This window comes from Polypterus senegalus, chromosome 15 (assembly GCF_016835505.1).
Source record: "Polypterus senegalus isolate Bchr_013 chromosome 15, ASM1683550v1, whole genome shotgun sequence".
Classification (NCBI taxonomy): domain Eukaryota; kingdom Metazoa; phylum Chordata; class Cladistia; order Polypteriformes; family Polypteridae; genus Polypterus; species Polypterus senegalus.
Genome location: NC_053168.1, coordinates 116,851,677 through 116,867,458, shown reverse-complemented (window position 1 = coordinate 116,867,458; position 15,782 = coordinate 116,851,677). Strand labels below are relative to the sequence as shown.

At 40.3% G+C, this 15,782-nt stretch overlaps 1 protein-coding gene across 1 annotated transcript in view; it reads right to left on the bottom strand.

The window, feature by feature from the left end:
- The window catches only part of LOC120515897 (androgen-dependent TFPI-regulating protein-like), a 53,331-nt gene that overhangs the window by 3,874 nt on the left and 33,675 nt on the right, over nucleotides 1-15,782 (bottom strand). The window contains exons 4-5 of the mRNA XM_039737257.1: nucleotides 13,986-14,101; nucleotides 9,753-9,904 (exon numbers count right to left, since the gene is read on the bottom strand). Coding sequence (XP_039593191.1) covers nucleotides 9,753-9,904; nucleotides 13,986-14,101 — 268 coding nt within the window. The remainder of the gene's footprint in view (nucleotides 1-9,752; nucleotides 9,905-13,985; nucleotides 14,102-15,782) is intronic.

Genomic DNA, 15,782 nt, shown 5'->3' with positions numbered 1-15,782 from the left:
CCATGGTCATTGTGATTAGCTCAGTTAATGCTTTCAAGCGAAAAATGCAACATCTGTTCTCAGAGCTGCAGAGCCTTGATTTGGGGATCATCCAAAACCTCGCGTCAAAGCAAGCAAGTTGTGCGCAACTTGACAGCATATGCTACAGAGCAGATTGAAAATTGTCTGTAAGACTTTATCTAATGGAAAAAAAGTAACGAGTCGAGTGTTGCCCAATGTAGCGGAGTAAGAGTAGCGTTTCTTCTTCACAAATGTACTCAAGTAAAAGTAAAAAGTATGGTACAGTACTCTTAGAAGTACAATTTTTTTTAAAAAGTTACTCAAGTAAATGTAATGGAGTAAATGTAACTCGTTACTACCCACCTCTGATACCCAGTATATATATATATATATATATATAATTTTTAATGTAGGTAGATCATTTTGACCTGGTCATTTTAAAGGTAGCTCAGAAGCTGAAAAAGTGTGGGCACCCCTGCTCTAGAGCGCCTGTTTCTCTTGCACGATTTGGCTCAAAATCTAATCAGCACATCGGCGTCTGATAACAGGCTTAAGTTTCCAGTTTGGTATTTTTCTGTCCAGTGGTTTTAGCTCTAAACCGTCCTCAAGTAACTGTGTTGATGTTTTCAGTAGCAGGAGATGTAAAATGCTGAGATCCGTCGAAAACTGAAGATCGAAATTTTTGACAAATCTGAAGCTTTCACTCCTCCCGCCATAGATGGTAGGTTATGATGGGTAAGGGTGCAAAGCAAACATTTTTAAAAACACCATCTTTTTAATTTCCAGTTTTCTTAATCTCTTAGGAAATCACTAGCATTCTGTTTTACTTGGCGGATGTGGAAATTGGTTCTTGTTATAAAATGCAGTTGTGTTTGTTAATAAATGAGAGCCTCAGAGGTACAGTTAAAGTTGGGGAAATCTTTAAGAAAACACAGGAAATAGTGTTAAAATGGAATGAGAACATTAGAACAATGTGGACGAGAACAGGCCATTCAGCCCACCAAACCTTGCCAGTCCCGTCTACTTAATTCTTCTAAAATAACATCAAGTCGAGTTTTGAATGTCCCTACTGCCTCCCACACTACTTGGTCACTTATTCCAAGCATCTGGGATTTTCTGAAACAGGAATTGAAACAGGACATGAAACAGGCCAATGAATGGCTGCGACATGAATTCCAACAGGCAATTGAAAGGCTGCGTCAAGAGGTGCAACTCGAGCTTCGACAGGTGCTGGGTAAAATTGAAGAGCACATTCAGGAAAACTCGGTTAAACTGAGCACGCTTGCTGATCAATTGGAGCATCTTAAGGAGACATTCACGAATCGGATTGAAATGGCCGAACATTTAGCTGCCAGTGCCGAGGAAAGAGCAGTAAATGTCAGTTCCGAATGCAAAAAACTCGGAGAAAAACTTGGAGACAGACTGGCTGCTTTAGAAGATGGGAGTAGAAGGTATAATGTCAGAATTGAAGGTCTGCCTGAGAATCGAGAAAGTTCAAACCCTGTGAAATTCGCAGCTGAACTTTTTTCTAAAATAATCGGGCGACTTTAAAGCAGAATCTGAGATAGCAGCGGCTTACCGCGTACGCGGATCAAACACCGTCAGATTCCGACCAAGATCTTTTATAGTTCGTTTTGAACGATTATCATTTAAGCTAGAGGTGATGGCACTCCTCAGAAACAAAGAAGATATGATATATGAAAATAACCACATTCGTATCTTCCCTGACTTCTCTCCAGCAACAGCTATTAACGCGCAGCCTTCTATAATATTAAACAGCGGCTATGGCAAGCCAGTGTCAAATACAGCCTCCTGTATCCGGCAAAACTGACAGTGGAATGGCAGAGTCAATTCTATGTCTTCGCTAGCAAGGAAGCAGCAGAAAAGGAATTAAGAAAGCTGATCCCGGGACTATTCTGATACATAATAGTGAATCATGGCGGTTAATGATAAAACAAAGATTAATAATCTTTTGTCTGATCTATTCGTTTTAAAATACGGGTTTTTATCAGCATATATTCTAATATATTCTCATTATTACTTAGTATTACTAGGGCGCTATCTGTTTATGTTTTATTGTGCTTAATTAATCTTTTTTTTTCTGTCTTTTTTCTTTTCTAATTATTTTATCTTTACCCTAAACGAGACTGTTCAATATCATACCCTTGGTTTACTGTTATTGCTATTACTGCATTAAGACTTGTTATGCTTCTTTTGGGCACATTTTTAACACCATCACCCGGGTTTATTATCTGGGTGTATCATCTTAATGCACTAAAATTGCTGAACACTATATATATATATTTTAAGTGCAAAACTCCTTTTTTTTTTTTTTAGATATATCTCTATCTTTTAACCCTAAAGCATTGCTGCATTGGAGTTTGTTTTGCTTTGGACGTACTCTGTCTCTGGGTATGTCAGAGGACTGGGACTGTGTGAAGTGGGTTTTAGCCTCACTTGGGAGGCAAAAGGGGAGGGTGGGGGGTTAAGGGGGGGACAGAAAGAGAGCAGGCCTGATCTATACCTAATCTATCCTCTCAATCTTTATAATTATAATAAGACTATAAAATGACATCAAAAACTCAGAATCAGTGTCTCCATGATGGGACAGTTAACTTGTAAGCTGGAATGTTAAAGGCCTGAATCACGAATTAAAGAGAAAGAAAGTATTTTCTCACCTAACAGGTTTAAATGCTAAAATAGTATTTTTACAGGAAACCCACTTACTAAGCAAGGATCAGTTCCGGCTGCAAAAAGACTGGACTGGCCAAATGTTCCATTCTAGTTTTACAAAGAAAACTAGAGGTGTGGGAATTCTCATACATAGAACAGTACCATTTGTAGCATCAGATGTAGTATTGGATCCTGAAGGGATATGTAATGGTCATGGGAGACTTATCTAACTGTAAAATGATTTTGATAAATGTTTATGCACCTAATGTTGATGATAAGGAATTTATACAAAATTTATTTGCATCCATTCCCAATCTGAACACTCATAAAGTTATAATGGCTGGGGACTTTAATTGTGTTCTAAATCCACTTTTAGATAGGACTTCCTCCACAGGGGAACGCATCTAACACTGCAAAATAATTACAAAGTTTATAACTGATCACAACTTATCAGACCCCTGGAGGTTTTTAAACCCAAATTCAAGAACATATTCTTTCTACTCACCAGTACATCATTGCTACTCAAGGATTGATTACTTCTTTATAGACAATAACTTCTTGCCTAAGATTAAATCTTGTAAATACGATGCTATTGTTATTTCTGACCATGTACCTATGATCTTGGAGCTGAAATTACTAAGCCCCATACACTCACCCAGATGGCCTCAACCGCTTCTATTAGCTGACGAGAATTGTACTGAATTTATATCCAAACAAATCAAATTCTTTCTAGAGACAAATACATCCCCCGAGATCTCTGCAGGAATACTCTGGGAAACTCTTAAGGCCTTCTTAAGAGGACAGATTATCTCATATCTTTCCCACAGAAATAAATCCGAGGCCAAGAAAGTAGCAGAGATAAAAAGCGAAATTACTAAAATAGATGAAGAACATGCCAGACTACCAAGCGAGACTCTACATAGGAGGAGGCAGGCTCTACATTCAGAATTAAACCTCTTGACAACTAAAGAAACTGAACAACTAATTTACAAATCCAGACATCATTATTATGAACATGGAGAAAGCTAATAAGCTTTTAGCTCAACAAATTCACAAGCAAGAAGTGCGCAACGCAATCTCGGTAATCACTAACACGAATGGAGATAAAATCATCGAACACAAAAATATAATGCACACTTTCAGAGACTACTATAAATCCCTATATACTACTGAGTTTAAAGAAGACAATACACAATCTAATGCATTTCTGGATACATTACAGATACCACAAATAGACGCTTTAGTGTGGAGGAACTTGATAAACCTCTGGCATTATCAGAATTACTAGATGCTATAAAGTCACTCCAAGGTGGAAAGCAGCAGGCCCTGATGGCTACCCTGCAGAGTTTTACAAGAAATTCTCCGCTCAGCTAGCTCCCTCCTATTAGCAACATTTACAGAAGCCAGAGATAACCAATCTCTTCCACAAACCTTTCGCCAAGCACTAATCACTGTCTTTCCAAAACAAAATAAGGACTTATTACAATGTGCATCATACAGACCAATTTCACTTCTGAATAACGACGTTAAAATACTCTCTAAAATCATAGCTAGAAGGATGGAGAAAGTGCTCCTCTCGGTAATATCACAAGACCAAACTGGATTTATTAGGGGCCGCACTTATCTTCAAATCTTCGACTGTTTAATGTAATATACTCACCAACTAAATCAAACACCCCAGAAATATTATTATCATTGGATGCAGAAAAAGCATTGACATGATTGAATGGAAATACCTTTTACTACATTGGAGAAGTTTGGGTTTGGCCCGAACATTTGTGCATGGATTAAATTACTGTATACTAACCCAGAAGCTTCAGTTTGCATCAACAACATTTGCTCAGACTACTTTAAACTAGAGCGTGGCACTAGACAAGGATGCCCTTGTCACCACTGCTGTTTGCATTGCCATTGAACCACTGGCAATACATTGTCGAAATACTGATCAGATAAAGGGGATTAGCAGAGAAGGACTGGAACAGAAAATCTCATTATATGCAGATGACATGGTACTGTATATATCGACCCAGAAAATTCTGTGCCTGCAGTCTTAGCAGCACTCACAGAATTTCAAAAGATCTCTGGTCTCAGAATTAATCTGAATAAAAGTGTACTCTTTCCGTGAATTCTCAAGCATATAATATTAGATTAGACACCCTTCCTTTTATCATTGCAGAACAGTTTAAATACCTCGGGGTAAACATCACAAGTAAACATAAAGCTCTTTATCAACAAAATTTAGCGTCTGCATGGAAAAAATTAAACAAGACTTGCATAGATGGTCAACCCTTCATCTCACACTAGCTGGAAGAATTAACACTGTTAAGATGAATATTCTTCCTAAGCTCCTTTTTATTTCAAAACATCCCAATATACATTAATAAATCATTTTTAAGCAATTAGATTCAACAATAACCTCATTTATTTGGAATTCAAAACATCCACGCATCAAAAGAGCGACCCTACAAAGACAAAAGGCAGAAGGCGGCATGGCTCTACCTAACTTCCAGTTTTATTACTGGGCAGCAAATATACAGGCGATAAGAACCTGGACACAAATAGAAGAACATACACAGGCTTGGACCGCAATAGAAGTAAAATCCTGCAGTACTTCTTTGTATTCCTTGCTCTGTGCTCCAATAAACACACGCTATCGGCAATACACTAATAACCCAATTGTGCTCCACTCACTTAGAATCTGGAACCAATGTAGAAAGCATTTTAAGACGGAGAAGCTTCTATCTGTGGCACCCTGCAAGAGAACCACCTCTTTCAACCTTCACAAACATATGCAGTTTTAATATCTGGAAAAATTTGGAATTAACTTGCTTAGAGATCTTTATATAGACAACGTCTTTGCATCCTATGAACAATTACATTCCAAATTTAACATTCCAGCTACAATTTCTTTCACTATCTTCAAATCAGGAACTTTGTTAAACAGAACCTTCCAGATTTTCCTCATCTTGCACCCTCATCCATGCTGGAAAAATATTGCTCAATCTCAAGGAGTTAGACTCCATCTCTACAATATATAAAATCATTTTACAATCCCTTCCTTTCAAAGATCCAAGAGGACACTGGGAAAATGACTCTCAATTAATATATCAGAAAAGGAGTGGAAAGTAGCAATGCAGAGAATTCACTCAAGCTCCATATGCGCAAAGCATACAATTATACAACTCAAAATTATTTATCGAGCACATCTGTCTCGACTAAAACTCTCCAAAATGTTTCCAGGGCATGATCCAACCTGCGAACGTTGCAACCAAGTCCCAGCCTCACTAGGTCACATGTTCTGGGCCTGCACCAAATTAACATTATTCTGGACAAAAATTTTTAATTACCTCTCAGACAGCCTTGGACTCACAATCCCTCCTAACCCATTAACAGCTGTGTTTGGGGTTCTTCCAGAGGGTCTTAAAGTGGAGAAAGACAAACAAATTGTGATTGCATTCACTACACTGTTGGCACGCAGACTTATTCTGATAAACTGGAAGAACCCAAACTCTCCTCTTTTAAGTCAGTGGGAAACTGATGTGTTATATTATTTGAAATTGGAAAAATCAAATACTCAGTTAGAGGATCTACAGACTTTTTCAAAACATGGCAGGATCTAATCAGTAATATTTTAAAATAAGTTCATAAAGCACAGAGAATTAATTAATTTAGGTATTTTACAAGCCTTAAATTTTACGCGTTTGGCTTGCTCTCTCTCTCAGGGTGGGGATCGATCTGTTCTTAACTTAATTTTACTCTTTGTAAAACTTGATTGCTTTGTATGGATTGTAATAAAATTAATAAAAAATAAATAAATAAAAAAAAAAGAAATTCCTAATGTTTATGTGAAATTTACCCTTAATACATTTCCACCTGTAACGTTTCCAACCTTCTTGTTGAACTCATTTTTTTAATTTTATTGAAAGCAAATAATAATCCATAAAATCAAATCAAACTTAACAAAACCCCAAATTCAAGCCCAACTCGACAGATAGAGAGTATTGCCAGTCAACAAAGCCAATCTTTGGAGCAGCAAGGAAGGAAGAGCATCGTTCACCCTGATATAGAAGCTTATTCTAAAATGTCATTGATCAGATCCTCTGTGCAAGAGAGGACAGAGCCGACTATACTTCCTTAGAAAGTTGGCGTCCTTCAACATCTCCAATAAGATGCTGCAGATGTTCTATCAGACAATTGTGGCGAGTGCCCTCTTCTATGCGGTGGTGTGCTGGGGAGGCAGCATAAAGAAGAAGGATGCCTCACGCCTGGACAAACTTGTGAGGAAGGCAGGCTCTATTGTAGGCACAGAGCTGGACCGTTTGACATCTTTGGCAGAGCGACGGGCGTTGAGCAGGCTCCTGTCAATAATGGAGAATCCACTGCATCCACTGAACAGGATCATCTCCAGACAGAGGAGCAGCTTCAGCGACAGACTGCTGTCACCGTCCTGCTCCACTGACAGACTGAGGAGACCCCACACTATGCGACTCTTCAATTCCATCTGGGAGATAAATGTTAACATTATACAAAGTTATTGTCTGTCTGTTATACCTTCATTGTTATCACTCTTTAATTTAATATTGTTTTTTATCAGTATGCTGCTGCTGCAGTATGTGAATTTCCCCTTGGGATTAATAAAATATTTAATAAAATATCCATCTATCTATCTATCTATCATATTTTTAAAAGTTTTCAACAGGTCCTCTGAGTTTCAAATTTCAAATAGTAGACGGTACCAGTTACTCATTTTAAACTCATTTTTAAAGTCATAACCTCAATTCCAATTCCCTTCATAATTTTAAACATGTCTACTCTTCATCTTCTTTTGCTTAAACTGTAAAGGCTCAGCTCTCTTAATCTTCTCTCATAACTCAATCCCTGCAAATCGATCTTCTCTGGTCTGGAGGAGAATCATGGACATGGAGGTGTCAGGACAGAAGAGAAGAGGACGACCAAAGAGAGAGTGAATGGACGGTGTGACAGGGGATCTAAGGAAGTGAAGAAGTGTACGACAGATGAGAGCAGAGGAAGCTGGTCAGATATAGCGACCCCACATGAATGTGGAGGAAGCTTTAGAAGAAGTTAAAGAAGTTTGACAGACTAGTCGCTAATCACTACTTTTGTATGTTTTATATATTCTGGTCTACGTAGGCTAGAGCCACTTGAGATGTTGCTGGGAAGATGAAGAGGACTCCATATGAGTATCCTGTTAATGGTGACACAATCATGGAATGCGGTATGTTGGTGCAGTCGTAGCGCTGCTGCCTCGCCGTATGGACACCAGGTTTGTGTCCCCCCAGTATGGAGTTTGCATGTTCTTCCCATGTCTGTGTGGATTTCCTCTGGGTGCTCTGGTTTCCTCTAAATATCCAAAGACATGAAGATTAGATATACTGGTAATGGCCCAAAGGTGTGTTTGGTGTGTTCAGCCTGAGATGGAGTGGCGTCCTGTCCAGGGTTTGTTCCTGCCTTGTGCCCTATGCTATCTGGGATTGGCTCCAGCACTCCCCCCACAGCCCTGGTCTGGATTAAGCAAGTTAGACAATGACGTGACATTCAGGGAATGTCCAGAGTGGGTCTTGGTGGTCTTTTGATCTTGGAACCTCTGGAGGTTTATTTTCTCCAACTTTCTGCCAACTGGAGTTTTTCAGTTCTTCTCTCCTTACTGGTGATTGGCCAAAATGGATATAATGAGGGTATTAGAAATAAACTTGATGAATTAGATTTAAAAGTCAAGACGGAGGTAAAGAATTTAGGGGTAACTATTGACTCTGACCTGAATTTTAAATTGCATATTAATCAGATTACTAGGACAGCATTTTTTCACTTAAAGCAAGGTGCTGAAAAATTAGTTCACGCTTTTGCTTTCAGTCGACTAGATTACTGTAACGCACTCCTCTCTGGACTAAGAAAAAAAGACATCAATCGATTATACATGAGTTCAGAATGCAGCTGCTAGAGTCCTAACTAGGAAAAGAAAATCCGAGCACATTTCTCCAGTTTTGATGTCACTACACTGGTTACTTGTGCCATTTAGAATTGACTTTAAAATACTGCTTATGGTTTATAAAGCCTTAAATAATCTCGCTCCATCTTATATTTCTGAATGTCTGACACCTTACACTCCAAATCGTAACCTTAGATCCTCAAATGAGCGTCTGCTTAGAATTCCAAGAGCTAAACTTAAAAGAAGTGGTGAGGTGGTCTTCTGCTGTTATGCACCTAAAATCTGGAATAGCCTGCCAGTAGGAATTCGCCAGGCTGATACAGTAGAGCACTTTAAAACACTGCTGAAAACGCATTACTTTAACATGGCTTCTCATAGCTTCATCTTAGTTTAATCCTGATGTTCTATAAAATCAATTAATTATCAATACCATACATGGTGGCTCCGAAATCCATACTAACCCCTACTTTCTCTTCTGTGATCTCCACCACCTGATCAAAGCACCGTGATGTCCCTACATTGACGGATTAAAGGCCAGAAGTCCACATGACCGTCATCATCAAGTTCTTCCATGTGAACCCTGAATACCATGAGGACTGATTGAGATCATTTATGTCAGGTAGAATGCCTAGAGGGAGCTGGGTGGTCTCGTGGCCTCAGAACCCCTGCAGATTTTGTTTTTTTTTTCTCCAGCCGTCTGGAGTTTTTTTACCTGTCCTCCCTGGCCATCAGACTTTACTTTTATTCTATGTTAATTAGTATTGCCTAATTTTATTTTCTTATATATTTTGTCTTTTTTCTCTTTCTTCATCCTGTAAATCTCTTTGTGCTACTTCATTTGTATGAAAATGTGCTATAAAAATGTTGTTGTTGTTACTGACCATCTGGCCATAGTGTTTGGCGATGAAGCTGACATTTTGATTCTCTGATCTGGCATAAATAAGAGTTCCTTTGTGACTCTCTTCAGCTATCATTACTGTAAAGCACCTCGAGCTACTTTCATGCATGAAGGATGTTCACGGTCTGTACTGGGCCTGCTTGTCGCAGTGAATCCCCTGTAAATGTGAAAATTGCCAGGACGGGATCCCAGCCTCTATGAGATACTAATAGTTTGGGTTTTTCTGGTACTTACCCCAGGTGTAGGCATTCAGGACTTCACCCAGCACGTACAATGAGAATGCAAGGCCAGTGCTAACCACAAAGAACACTGCCAACGCCAAAGGGCTGAGCTTCCCAAGCAGAGGGTACACCCAGGCTCCAACCGTTATGTAAATCCACACCACCCTGCCAAAAAAAATGAGTTACAAAGTTATCATGAAGCAAAACAGCCAAGTATTAAAACAAATCCACCGCTGTAGCCGCCTCTAATCAGTTTCAATACGCTCGATGGTTCAGTGGGACGCCCTTATCTGTCAAGGAGCAGCGTGAGTCCTACAAGGCAGGTGCTGGAAATATTCCTTATTGATTCTGCCCCACGCTGATTAAACAGTCATATGGTTCCTGCAGGTTTTTATCCATGCGTTTATGCTGGGAGCCTCCCACTCGACTTCATTCCAGAGTCTGTGCTGGACTGAGATCAGATTACTCCAGTGGTCTGTAAAGAGCCCAGAGGCCACTGTGATGTTCAGCTTGGTATTGTGACTTGGCAAAATATCCATCTTAGAAAGTGTAAATTGTGGCCATAAAGGGATCACATGGTGTGCCCGGAGGAGAGTTGTGCACAAGTCGCTTCAGAATGTTGAGGGCACCAACCAGGGGGTCTGTGTTGAATAAAATAAAACCAAACTAAACTGGGCGTGATGGCTCCAAGGAAACATGGCTTTTCTTGCTCAAATAAAGTATAGACTGGCAGCTGTGGCAACACAAGGGAGCTTGCTCCGGTTCGGGTTAGGGCAGAGGTTGGCAAAGGCGATCCTGGAGAGCCACAGTGGCTGCAGGTTTTTGTTCCAACCCAGTTATTTAATGAGAAGTCAATTATTGCTGATGAAGCACTTGCTGCTCAAGTGACATTTTCTGCTTCATTTTAGTGGTTTTTCATATTAAGGTTCCCCACCCTTAATTGCTTATTTTAGTCTTAAACAGCTGCATTCAGTAGTTTTAATGACGTTTTATTAGCAATAAGATACAAATGACAATGGAGCCAGCAGTTCTCCATCTAACTTATTTCCATATACACCTGTATGGATTCATCATGCACTATTTGGTTTAATCAAACACTTAAGAGTAGAATGTGACAGATGAATCTGTTTTAGGCTTCAAATCATAAATGATCCATTGCCATTTGCGTCTAATTACTAATAAGAAGCCATTAAAACAGTGAATGCAGCTGTTTAAGACTGAAATAAGCAATTAAGGGTGGGGAACCTTAACAAGAGAGACCACTATAATGAAGCAGAAAATGTCACTTGAGCAGCAAGTGCTTCATCAGCAATAATTGACTTCTCATAAAATAACTGGGTTGGAACAAAAACCTGCAGCCACTGTGGCTCTCCAAGATCGACTTTGCCTACCTCTGGGTTAGGGGGACCAATAGCAGACAACATCCTCCTGGTGGGTTTTATAGACTGGAAGGGGGGTTGCCACCAAGTCAGTTGCCTTCACGTGGTGGCTTCTCACGGTTGCGGGGTTGTGGATGGAAAAGATGGGACGGTAAACGTGAGTGCCCCCTCTCATCTCAAAGTGGTATCCCTTACCTCGGCAGTGCCAAAGACATCAAACATGAAGTCAAAGCCACGCAGGAAAGGATTTAAAAAAAGCAACGTGAACATCCTAGAGTAGTCAAGTCAAAGTCCAAATCTTCTCATAATTGAGATTGTGAGGCTGGACTGGACAATGGTGGCTCACTCTTGATCAACATGGCATCTGACAGAGCCAGAGCAGCTTTACAAAGAAGAAAATCGGGAAACTGAGAGCAAGAGACCTGTGCCCACAAAATGTGCAGAGGTGCACCTACTAAACATCGACTGGAAGGAGTGAACACTAATTTTGTGTTTTATATGAGAGGAAGTCAAGCTAAAGTTCGAAAAATGGGATTTGTAAGAAAATGGAATGAACTTTAACAAAACTGATCAAATGTCGTCTCCATCCTTCTCAATGCACTTGTGCCACCTGCCTGTAATCCCAGCAGAATAAAAGGTTTGTCTAGTCCTTGCCACTGCTCCTGGACCCGAGTTATTGTCGAACACTCCATGCCGAGGGGTACTACAGTCTCGGCATTCAAAACCATCATCCCCTCAAAACTTGTCTTCAAGCTTGACGACCTTGGGTTGGGGACGGCCATCTGCAGATGGATTTTCTCTTTCCTCACAAACAGGCCCCAGGTGGTGAGAGTTGGCAAACACATGTCCTCATCACTCATTTTAAACACAGGAGTGCCACAGGGCTGTGTGCTTATCCCCCTCTTGTAATCCTTGTTCACCCATGACTGTGTTGCAAAACACGGCACAAACACCATCATCAAGTTTGAAGACGACACAACTATCATAGGCCTTATCACTGACAACGATGAGACAGCCTACAGAGAGGAGCTGCTGGCACTGAGTAATTGGTGCCTGGATAACAACTTGTCTTGTAACGTCAGCAAAACCAAGGAGATGGTCTTGGAAACAGCAAGGCAGAGAACACCAGGCCATCTACATCAGCGGCGTAGAAGTTGAAAGGGTTAACAGCATCAAGTTCCTCGGAGTAAACATCACCGAGGATCTCTCGTGGACCCTTCACATAGACACTGTGGTTAAGAAAGCTCACCAGTGGCTCTACTTCCTGAGGAGGCCGAGGAAGTTTGGCATGAATGCCAACATCACCTCAAACTTTTACAGGAGTGTGGTCAAGAGTCTGCTGAAGGGCTGCATTACCATCTGGTATGGGAGCTGCTCTGCCAGCAGCCGAAAATCACTACAGAGAGTGGTGAAGGCAGCAGAGCACATCACAGGCAAGAGTCTCCCTGCCATTGAAGACATGTACCTCCATCGGTGCTTGCGTAAGACAAGCAGCATCATAAAGGACCACAGCCATCCAGCACGCCAGCTGTTCTCCTTGTTACCGTCTGGCAGACGATACAGGAGTCTGGCTGCTCAGACTATAAGACTGAAGAACAGTTTTTACCACCAGGCCATTCGACTCCTCAACAGCAACACCTGAACACTTACATTACACCTACATTGCATTACATCTACATTGCACTACTCACACACAAACTGTACCTGCATACACTCTGAATACTGACTGGAACATGCATCTGCACTTATAAAACATTATCTGTGCAATAACTGTCATTTGTACTTGCTGCTCATCAACTCATATTGCTCTATAACTTCTTTTAAAATGTACACATTTTATTTTATATAGCTAGTCTATTTTTAACTTGTAATTTTTTTTAAAATTATTTTTAAGTTATTTTTTAGCTTTATTGGATCTAGGCTGAGTGACTTGTTTTTCTCATCATACACATTTCATTGTATGTTGACCCTGTGTTAACCTATATATGACAAATAAACCTAAACCTAAACCTAAACCTAAACTAGTGTTACTTACTGCGACTTGCTGTAGACCAATGTGTAGCCTGCTATTCAATCCAAGCGGTGGGGACTGCTGTCTCAAGGGGTCCTTTTGCTGGAAGACAATGCCCGCCTGCTCACATACTGCTAAGGACACCAAGGCTTGTCTAGAGAAACTGAAGTTTGAGGTGTTGCCACATCCTCCTTATTCACCAGATTTGGCATAAGGTGATTTCCACCTTTTTGGACCACTAAAAAAAAAACATCAGGGTGGTCATCGATTCAAGACAGATGACGATGTGAAGAAAGCGGTGCACGAGTGGTTGTGAGGACAAGACACAACCTTTCATTCTGCTGGAATCCAGGCAGGTGACGCAAGTGCATTGAGAAGGGTGGGAACGACATTGAGAAATGACATTATCAAGTTTTGCTAAGGTTCGTTCCATTATCTAATAAATCCCATTTTCTTCAAGTTTAGCTTGCCCCCTGTGTTTGTAATTAATTTAGACCACTGCGCAGAAATCAGTTTTCACTTTGACATTAAGGAATCTTTTTCTGTTGGTCTGTGGTCTAAAAATAAAAGTTCTAAGGGTGTGAATACTCAACAGATACCCTAACTAAAGTATTTATCTGGTACATAATAATATCTTTTTTTCTTTCCTCATCTTGTAAAGCACTTTCATTTCTATGATAACGTGCTATAGGAATAAATGTTGTTGATACAGAAGTATCGGTCTGATGTATCAGCCACACAACATACAGTATGTACTTAAGCGGAATGAGCTTATTTATCCATGGCTGCTAAACTGTACCAAAGTTCAAGAAGTTCACATCCATAAAGTCAACCATAAAAGTGCGAGGTGTCTCACCAGCTGAGGTAGCCTGCAGAGCACAGTCCCAGAAGGGCCATCCCATGCTTCCTCTCTGGATACACATGTGGTTGCAGAAAGATTTCTATTAGCAGGAATGGCAGCACAATCGTATGCTGAAAGAAGAAAGACGGTGCACACTTTAAAATACATGCAATCACAATTGACCAAGTAGACCTCTGGTGCTCAGGACAGAGTCAGTGGAGGACATGAAGATGGACAGAAGACATGACCCCAGTCCTTCACTGCTCTGCTTCGTGGTAGATTAATGGTCTTCCCAGCAGAATCTTGTGGTTGTGAATGGTACTTTTGCAATGTGAAGAATGCCTGCTCAGAATCACAGACCATCTTATCCAAAAGCGGTGTTTGGGGGTGGCAGGTGGGGCGACCACCCTAGGCCCCACGTCTAAGGGGGCCCAACTTTTGAGGTTAATTTCACACTTCCTGTCGAAACACTGAAACTCACATTTTATTTGTAGGCCATAAGCATGTCCGAATATTGATGCACAAAAACATAACTGGCTGACATGACATCAACGTGAGTTATGACTGTGACATATGTGAGTATACTTGCAATTTGGGTACGTTTTCTAGAAGAGGCCCTGCTAACTTCCACATGACACTGCATCGCATTTCATACGTGTCGTGGTGGTATTGTCATGAATTATGATTTGCACTTTTTTAACAGATTACCAGGGGGCTCTGCCCCCTGCTTGCTTCGCTCACCAACCCCTGTGTGGGCCCTACACACTAGTCATTTCCTGGATCTGTCACTTGTGATGAATCGCAATTTGTATAAACACGAATATCAACTCTGTCTTTATATCTCCATCTTTCAAAACTGTTATCACTGACAATTCATCACATGTTGGTTTATTATATACGGGAGTGTGATCTTTCGCATTCATATAGAAATCTAAGAAAACTTTTTTGTCTGTGTTTTTATGTAAAGTAAGATAATTTTGGATGTGTGGATTTGTATCCATTATTGGCTGTAGAATTTCTAATACGTTCGATCGTTTAACTCTTTCGATTCTATGTTGCATCGCTTCTCCATGATCATAAATATAAACCTGAACGAATTGTGGTTTCTTTGAAATTAAACTTGTAGTAGCTTTAATTGTTGCAGGACCACAGATTCTCATAGTGTACGGTCCTGAATCGTGTAAATCTACGTTTTGAGCATTGAATGATGCGAACGTGAACAGATTATTGTAGGTTTGGATATTTTGCCTGTAGTGTTTGTGGATTTCACTTTCACCAAACAACGAATCTTTTATTTCTTGCAGATACGCCTCTTCATTGGAAGGAAACACTACCTTTCCCTGATGGCAACATGAATTAGATGATCTACAAGTCTCCGGCTTAAACTTTAAAGCCGACCAATATCTAAATACTTCTGTCATATCACCTATGTCCATATATTCAATCTCTTTTCGCTGTTCCGTTATTTCACTGAGTAATAATTTCCGACTGTTAGCACTAATGCGATCTTTACTATCAGTTTTTTGAGACTTTTGAATTTTAGTACGTTCATAATCTCTAACCTGCTCTGCATGTGTATCACGCCAACATTTTTGAACCTCTTTACGACGTTCTACTTTGTCTTCTACTCTTTGTCTTTTATTTCCGACCCCGCTTGGACCTGCTAGGTTTTCAATTCCACTTGGTCCAGGCTAGGGAATCCTTTCCCGGGCTCCCGGTAATCGAAACTGCTGTAATTCATGGGAAAACGGGAATGGCCAAGCTCGCAGATATAGAGTGTAAAAGTGTAAAAATCGATCAAGAAATAACAGA